The 9,467-nt window shown below is 43.5% G+C and overlaps 1 protein-coding gene across 5 annotated transcripts in view; it reads left to right on the forward strand.

Moving 5' to 3' along the window:
- The window catches only part of LOC118361550 (E3 ubiquitin-protein ligase RNF152-like), a 51,487-nt gene extending 42,427 nt beyond the window's left edge, over positions 1–9,060 (forward strand). For all 5 annotated transcript variants that reach the window (XM_035741571.2, XM_052483244.1, XM_035741568.2 and 2 more), the window contains one exon: positions 3,585–9,060. In XM_035741571.2, coding sequence (XP_035597464.1) covers positions 3,999–4,634 — 636 coding nt within the window. In that variant the 5' untranslated portion in view covers positions 3,585–3,998 and the 3' untranslated portion in view covers positions 4,635–9,060. The remainder of the gene's footprint in view (positions 1–3,584) is intronic.
- The last annotated feature ends 407 nt before the right edge of the window (positions 9,061–9,467 follow it).

The following is a 9,467-nucleotide window of genomic DNA, read 5'->3' on the forward strand; positions in this document are numbered from 1 at the left end:
GCTGCCTGGCAGGCACGTCTGTGGATAGGGACTGTGGGCGTGTGTGTGTGCGCATTTGCTGATGGGGACTAGGTCCTTAATATGGAAATTGCCATAATGTGTCCTGCAGCAGTCTGCTGCACAGGCCTCTGGACACACACACACACACACACACACACACACACACACACACACACACACACACACACACACACACACACACACACACACACACACACACACACACTTTTCATCATCGAGATACACCTTTCTCAAGGGCAAATGTGGTCTTCTCTGTTCGCTTGTGTGCTTCACTTGCGATGTACAATACATTTTTTGTCTTATTGAGATTAATTGTTGAGTGGAGGATTAACTAGGAGTGAGTGTGGAGCGTAAAAGTACTTGGCAACTTAGTCAAGGGTTTGTCCTAGACCTAGCCTCATGCCATGTAATGTCAATTAACCCCTAGTTTCAATTTACAGAGTAACTGTTTCTGACTGTGCCAGAGTTTTTAGTCTTAGTACTGGTAAGTGGCCACCCGTGTAAGTGGTGTAACATGTACATAGTAATGACTTTTTGTGAAAGTGTATGTTATTTAGTTGGATGGCCAGCCTTTCTTTCAGAAAAGTGAACTATTTAGTTTTGATGCATGTCTAATGTCTATGACACATCCCAAATGACACCCTATTTCCTATTTAGTGCACTACTTTTGACTGGAGCATATAAGGAAATAGGGTGCCATTTGGGATTTCATTTATTTAACTAGGGAAGTTAGTTTAGATCAAATTCTTATTTACAATGACAGGTGTTAACCTGTGTTTCTGTATCCTTTCTCTCCTCTCCTCCTTTGTCTTCCAAATCCCCTGTTACTTGTTACCCCCCTCTCTGACTTGCTCCAACCAGTTTATCATTTTTGGGAGTGTGTGTGTGTCCTTTCCTTGGTTATTTTTAGCCGCTGTCTTTAAGGAGGAGTGAGCTTTTTCCTTCGGCTGATTGTGTGTGCTGTGGAGCGAGGCAGGGGAGACTGGAGGGACAGAGTGTTTGTGTGTGTGTGTGTGTGTGTGTTCCAGTTATGCTCAGCGAAGGGAGTGTGTCTGTCCTTTTGGATGGTCCCAGGGGGCCAAAGGGGCTCTGGACAGGGATAGGGGTTCCAGTAGGGAACTCACCATCATTACTTAATCATATTCCCTTCCTACAGTCATATGATATGACGGACCAAACCTTGTATTAAGACTTTTTTGAATGAATTCACAGTTGCTTTTAAGTGTTTTACAGAGGATGTTCAGAAATTAGATTTGCCGTACCTCCTATAGTTATGCTCAGTGACAGTGAGGTGTGTTTTCTCTCCCACACTAGGTGAAATGTGAAAATGGGTCACAAAACTATAATGTGAAAGAGCGAGAGAGAGAGGGAGAGAGAGGAGTAACCTAAAGAAAGGTAGACAGACTAACAGTCGAGAAATGTATTTAGAGAGAGTAAATAACAGAGGACGGAGGGGAAGAGAGTAAATTATGAAGGAGGGAAGGAGAGGAGCATGAAATAATGAGTGTATGGGAATATTGAGCCACAAAGCATTTTTGTCAGATCAAAGCTAATCCTTATCTTATGAAGGGTTTTTACTAATACCCCTGGTTGTCTTACCCATCAGGCAGGTCTCTCTCTCGCTCTCCTTTTTTCTCTTCATCTGACTATCTTACTTTCTCCCTCTGTATCTTCCCCCCTCTCTCTCTCTCTCTCATCCCCGTAACTAAAATTACTGCATTTTCTGCATTTTACTTGACTTTGAAATGGTGTTAGAGAATGCAGAAGGGTTTAGAGAAACTAGGTCAAGCGGAGAGTGAGGAGTGAAGGGGGTATCACATCAGAACCAAAACAGAAAGATACATTTTGCCTGGGTAGGGATAGAGGGAGAGGAAAAGAGGGGAAGGGAGGAAGTGGGTGAGGTTCGGATGTGTGTGGTGGAGACGCTAACCGCTGCAAATGTGTTGCATTTACAGTGGATTTAGAAACCTAACACAAGAAATAGATGTTTCAGTCCCAAAAGGTGGAGGGACAGTGACATGGTACCCTGTTCCCTAAGTAGTGCAGTACTTTTGGCCAAGAGCCATAGATAATAGGGAGCCATTTGGGACACAACCGCTATGTCACATGGATGTCTTCTCTATGGCTGTAATTCCATTACAACGTGTGAGCAAACAGCTGTTAGAGCTGAGGAGTTTAATTGACAAGGTATAATTTGACTATACTGTTGACATTAATAGTATCTATGGTCACCTTGAAATTAAAAGGTTTCACGGTTGTTCCATGTCACTGTCCCTCTGTCAGTCAGTTACCAAGACATGTGCCTACTACCGTACTCTATGCACAATGACTACTTAGAAAAAAGGAGTAAATAGTAAATAAACCAAAAAATCTGGAAAAAGTGTGCAACGTTTGGCAACAGAATTACGGTAACATCTTGTTAAAGTAGTCCTTGTGCATAGAGCTGTGTGGTTTGTTAAACTTAGACATCAGTGTTTTTTGTTTGGTTTACATTTGAAGTGAAACATTTTGAGCCTGGGCGTAATTCTGTTCCCATGGAATTGCCCTAACTAACATGGCTGATATGATTACGTAAGAAGAAGAGTGGGAGAACAAACTTTCACAGAGCCTGTGGCTAACTAATGCGTATGTTGATTTTGATGTATTCTGTGTAGTGTGATGACCAAATTAATTTCCGGCTGTGGCTGAAGATAAAGAGTAATTAGAAATATTATGAAAAATGCTTATATCCCACCCTCTATCAGATATCCTCTGCTGGCCCTAGTGCCCTGAGTTACCCTATTGTGTCTGATGTGGATATGTCACAGATGATAATGTCACTTTCCATCACGTGTGGTTGTGGCATGACGACCTCCCTCCCTTCTCTTTGCTCTGTATGATGTGGCATGTATGAGCTTCCTCACACGTTTCTGTAATGTTAGTTATTTCTCTGTCGTGTGTGTGTGTGTGTGTGTGTGTGTGTGTGTGTGTGTGTGTGTGTGTGTGTGTGTGTGTGTGTGTGTGTGTGTGTGTGTGTGTGTGTGTGTGTGTGTGTGTGTGTGTGTGTGTGTGTGTGTGTGTGTGTGTGTGTGTGTGTGATTCCTTTTGATGTTAAAGCCAGGCAGAGAGGCAGAGCGTTGATAGGGGCAGGGCAGCTAACTGATTTATCTGTGTGAAAATGAATGCAGGAGATCCAGGCTGATGAGCCAGCCCCAGGGGGATTGAGGGGGACACAGGCTACACCCTAATCCCCATAGGGCTCTGGTCAATAGAAGTGCACTGTATAGGGAATGGGGTACCATTCGGGACACACAAAAGCCTACATGCCTGGCTGCCCGCTACACTGCCCATGCCATGCCCGTGCTCCTATTTCTGCTCCACAATCAGTGTGTATACACACACACACACACACACACACACACACACACACACACACACACACACACACACACACACACACACACACACACACACACACACACACACACACACACACACACACACTCTCTCTCTCTCTCTCTCTCTCTCTGCTCCGTGAATCTCTTCAGCCCTTTAACACTGCGGTCTTCTCTCTTGTTTCACAGATGAACCACCGTGTGACCTCAATCATCCTGTGACATCACACCAACACTGAGACGGTCAGGTGGGTGGAAGGACAACGAGCAGGGGCTATGAACTCAAACAGCACAGCTTTGCTCTGAGGAGGAATCAAGTGCCTTGTAGATGTTCTGGATTTCATTTAGCTTCCTGCTACTACAGTCAAATAATAAGAGGCATTCTTCTTTGTCATCCTGGTTTGTGTTGCAGTACACAAAAACAGCCGCTTACATCAAAGGGTTACAAGCACCGTTTCACTTGTTTATGCAAGAGGATAATAATTGAGCACGTTCTCTCCCTTCTCCTGAAACTATAAGCACCTAGCCTTGTGAAACCAGCCTATTCTCGTGATTGCTCGTGATTGCTACTATAAAGGACCCATAATAACAATCCATAACAAAATGGAGACTCGATCTCTCTCGCAGGACTCCATCTTGGAGTGTCAGATCTGTTTTAACTACTACAGCCCGCGAAGGAGGCCCAAGCTGCTGGACTGCAGACACACGTGCTGCTCTGTGTGCCTGACCCAGATGTGGTCCAGCCAGAAAGAGATCCGCTGCCCCTGGTGCCGTGGCGTCACCAAACTCCCCGCCGGCCTCTCCGTCTCCCAGCTCCCCGATGACCCTGACATCATTACCGTCATTGCCATCCCGCACGCCTCCGAGCACACGCCCGTCTTCATCCGCCTGCCTAGCAATGGCTGCTACATGCTGCCCCTACCCGCCGCTAAGGAGAGGGCGCTGCTGCCTGGCGAACTGGGCTGCCGGTTCCTGCCAGGTGGCAGCGGGCAGCAGAAGGTGGATGTGGCGGTGGTGGCCATGCCTGAGCTGCAGCCCCTGGGGATGAGTCTCGACGGCCTGGAGGAGGCAGAGAGGAGGGGAGGCGGGGGAGGAGGTGGTGGAGGGGGGAAGGGCTCCACGTGGTCCGGGGTGTGTACAGTGATCCTGGTAGCCTGTGTCCTGCTCTTTCTCCTGGGTATCGTGCTCCACAACATGTCCTGCATCTCCAAACGTTTTACTGTCATCTCCTGTGGCTGAGGGGAGGGGCCAGACATTATGTCAATCACCATGTTCCCTCCCACTCCCCCCTGATGTAGCTCCACCACCCTCCTCAGCCTGGATTATGATGAGGATAAAGGATTTTATACCTATCATAGATGGTCAAGAAAACAACAAACAGACCGAGACAGAGAGAGAGGGGGTTGCTACAAATAAACTGGGGACTGAAACTCATTTTCTCCTATTATTGATTATTGATTTGGAGATATTCTGAAGACACAAAACACACACCCCTTTCCGTCAACTTGATGTACCCCTCTACTCCCCAAACCCCAAACCCCCCATCAGAAGGAGGGCCTCAGCCTCATGGAATTCTCGTGGAAATTTGAGGTATCCTTGTGGACCTATGGACCCGGGGACCTAATTTGGGGACCCCTGGGGACTGGTGGTGTCAGTACTGAGCACATACAGTGTCTCCAGCTGGAGCTGCAATATACAGTGTTTGGACCTCTTGGTAGACCTGGGATCAAATACAAAAATCTGAATCTTTTCAAATACTTTGAGTGTTTGGTTAAGTCTGCCTGCCATGCCAGATGGGTGGGGTATGACGTTGTGGGACTTTTCTATTGGTTTAATAAGTCAGGCAATTTTAAACAGATAGGTATTTCAATTGATTTTCCAAGTATTTGAAACCCAGGTCTGCTGCTCTTTATTTCTGTCCTCAGTACTGAGGCAAAACAGACAGTGAATCCAGTAATTACTGTATGTGGAATCCACTAAACCACCTCTAGCCAAGGGTTGTTCCTAGAGGGACTGATCAATCAATACTGGGGGTGGTTGTTTGCTGTGGTTGTGTCCCAAAGGGCACCCTATTTATTATATAGTGCACTATGTAGGAATAGGGTGACATTTTGGGGAAGCGCTTGCTGTGTTTCAAATTTTGTCAGAATCTCTCTAATGGTCTAAAAACAGAACGCTTACTTAATGTTGCTCCAATGTATAATTCAGTACTGTATGTATGTGGTGGTATTTTGATCAATGATGTTTTAAAAACAAAAACAGGGAAGTATGTGATCTGTGTTGTATTATATACTTATAAACCAGCCTATATTTGATAGAAAGCACATACTACATGTCTTCAGTAGCCAGCCAGCCTAAAGTAATAATGATTGATGTAGTGTTGCAATGATTTGTCTATCCCCAATGCCCTTCACTGAGAACAGATGGTCATTGCTTTTAATATTGAGGTCTCTGGTCAGTATTAACATGAAGGGAGATCAGTGCGAGAGAGAGAGCACGTGGCGTGGGCATCCGTGATAACCAGGTCTCAAGTCATGGGCAAGTCAAGTCACATTCTCTCCTCTCCCACTGATCTCCCTTCATGCTAATACTCTGTCTTTGATCTTCATGTGGGGCTGTGGGGTCAGAGTAAGGTGCTGGGAGGGGTTAAGAGTGGGCGGGCTTGAGGGTCCAAGTCTTAATGCTAATCGCATTGATTTATGAAGAGTTATAAATATTTTCTTCTTCTTCATGTTTGTGTCCCAAATGGCACATTATTACCTGTCTAGTGCACTGCTTTTGACCAGGGCCCATAGTGACCTGGTCAAACATAGTGCACAATATAGAGAGTAGGGTGCAATGTGGGACACAATATCTCTGTTGTTGTTGACAAAAGTATTATGATCCGGTATCTACTGTATTAAAGCAATTGAGTGTAATCACAAACAAACAGTGTGAACTGTTTTGTATAGCAGCCATGTACAGACATGTACAGAATGATTGTATTTTTCCTTGTTGTCCTTCTTTCTATTTGTGTTTACATGTTTACTTCAGTCTGTCTGTAATAGTAGCCTGGTCTAGAATCAGTTCTTATTGCAGCAAGTTAGAAACCTTGGTGGACAGTGTGAAGATTAGTTCGGACTGGTCTAGGATCAGTGCTCAAGACAGTGGGTTTGTTAGGCTCTTTGTTACGGTTGCAGAATTCTGTACATTTTTCCAATATTCCCCAAAATGTCCAGGAATCCTGGTTGGAACCAATCACAGCCAGAGAGGAGGAGGTTGTCGAAATGAGAGATTCCAGGTTTTGTGGGGATTGGCTGATCAGCGCTTACCTACAGGTAATTGTACTGGGTCTGGCGGCTATCAATCATCTGGTGCTGGAACCACCAACGGCCAAGATGGAACCTCTGCCCAAGCATTCTGCATGCATACCAATAGTACACGATATAGAAAATAGGTTGCCATTGGTCACAGGCTGTCTCTATCCCCACTACCCTGTAAAAAATCTAACAGACCTGCTGGGCTGCCATTGTGATTGGCCCCAATGTAACTCAATATTGGACTCCTTAAAAAGGCAGTCAGTGAGTGAGAAATCTCAGTTTGATAGCCACAATTATCCTTAGGTAAGAGCTAAACAACCGATCCCCAGGACAACTGGAGTGTCTCATTTCTACAACCTTTTTCTCTCTGGCTGTGAATGGTTCCAACCAGGATTTCTTGAAAACCAGGGAATGATCTAAAAGTATATATGCCACGCTGTGTATTGTTATCTTAGACAAATACTGAAGATTTCATTTTTTTTAAATGATGTAAATTTATGGTGCCAATAAACCAGACTAGTTTAGTTACATTGTCTGTAGATAGATACCACAGTAAACAACAATAACAGTAGTTAATAGGGATGCAACCCAAAATGTCAGCCTATTCCCTATAATGTTATAGTGCACTACCTTTGACCAGAGTCCTATGGGCCCTGGTCAAAAGTAGTGCACTATTTACAAAATAGGGTGCCATTTGGGAAGCAGGTGTCTGACCCTAAAGGGTTTCTTTAGGTCAGTGGTAGGTGGTGAGGGGAGGACGGCACATACACTGGAAAGGAATTTATTAGAACGGTATGTGTATGATGCCGTTCAATGTATTCCATTCCAGCCATTACAATGAGCCCGTCCTCCGGTTTAAAGTGGCACCAGCCACCACTTCTTTAGGTCAGTGTTATTTTATTTATTAATACATACAGCCAGTAAAATGATTTGAACCGATGGACTCAATGTGTTTGAAACCCCTGTTGTACTGCGAATAGATCCATTGTTAAAAGATGCATGATGTGATTTTACTTGGATGGAGTCAGTAGAGGATATGGTTTTATATGCAAATGAAGGTACAGAGGAATGTCAAATAGTATAGTTTAAAAGGTGTCTGTGCACAATGAAGCTATGAAACATTAGAATGGGGATTTGGGGATTTTTGCACTGCGTCCCTGGGTAGATTTATCGTGTTTCCCGAATTGACCCCTATTCCGTATTTCGTGCAATACTTTTGACCAGGGCCCATAGGAATAGCGGGTGCTATTAAGTACAGCACCAAGATGTTTCTTTCCATGCTACAGTAAAGCCTGTTTTTAAAACTGGAATCATTTTCAGAGGACACTGTTTACTTTCAACAACAGTCCATGTACAAAGCCAAGGACTACATCCTGTAGCCTTAACCTTTTACTGCAGTGGGCTAAATCAGGGTCACACCGAGTGTTTATTCGTAGTCTTAAACAAATCTACTTTGAAACAAAAGTATACACCTCACACACATGGTTCTGGGCTTAAACAGGAAGACATCGGTACCATGTCAGATATAGAGTTTAAATGTATTACATTTTTGAGTTTGTATCACATTATTACACTTCATATACATCACAGAAGACTGAAAATATATATATTTTTAAACGTTTGACATAGAAACATTGGATTTTCGGAGTTTAAAAAAATCAATGTTTATTAATTATGAAATTATAAAAGATATGAATAACATTCCACCCATGAGGCCACTAACTCATTTGACTGCAGGAAAGGGCTATGCTGCGATTCAATCCGATCATGCTTTTTCGGCAATGCACATTTTTAAGGCAATGTTCCCCGTTCGTGGACACCACATTCACGGTAAACACTGCATATGTCGGCTCAATCAGAAATTACGTATAAATTGTCGCATTGACAAAATTAGCAATCAAATTGAATACCAGCGTAACGTTGGATAGGATACTTTTTTTATTCCAGTATTTATTTCATGGCTCTGATCATTTGAAGCGCCCTCTATTTTCCTTAACAGACACACCAAGTGGCATTTGAATATGGGTAATTTGGTAAGAAGACTAACAGGGAATGTTTTTGTTCCCATCCAGTCATGCCTGCTGCTCCTATGTCAGAAACGCAAAGTGCGTCCCAAATGGCACCCTATTCCCGATATAGCTCACTATGTAGAAAATACAGTGCCATTTGCAACACATTCACCTTTCTATCTCTAGAACACATGTTATGTATGACACAGAGAGAAGAAGACCAAGGGTTGTCAAGTCTGTGCCTGTGTGTTTGTCAGTTAGTGATGTACAGTTCCAGTAGTAGTTTCTGTTTGTGTCAGGTTCGACAGACACACACAGCTGTTTCAGTGATCTATTAAATAAACTGTCTGAAAATCACCTGCAGTCTTATTGAGTCATTTATTTTTTTCAACAAATACTTGTTATTTCAAACCAAATAATACTCTTGTTTAGAATAACGGACCCAGCAACCTAGTTAGTTGGGTTTTGGAGCATACAATTGGGGAGCATACAGTTGGAGAGCATACATTTGGAGAGCATACAGTTGGAGAGCATACAGTTGGGGAGCATACAGTTGGAGAGCATACAGTTGGGGAGCATACAGTTGGAGAGCGGACGGAGTAGAGTGAAAAATAAAAGTGATGACGGAAAAAAGGGTTGTAAATTAAAAACAAAATGTATTGACGAAAAAATTATACATTTACAAAAATGATCCAACATACTTAGGCTACTGTAGCAAGATAACGGATACAAGTTATAAGATATAAGTTAAAACGCCCAAACAC

Source organism: Oncorhynchus keta, chromosome 28 (assembly GCF_023373465.1).
Source record: "Oncorhynchus keta strain PuntledgeMale-10-30-2019 chromosome 28, Oket_V2, whole genome shotgun sequence".
Classification (NCBI taxonomy): Eukaryota; Metazoa; Chordata; class Actinopteri; order Salmoniformes; family Salmonidae; genus Oncorhynchus; species Oncorhynchus keta.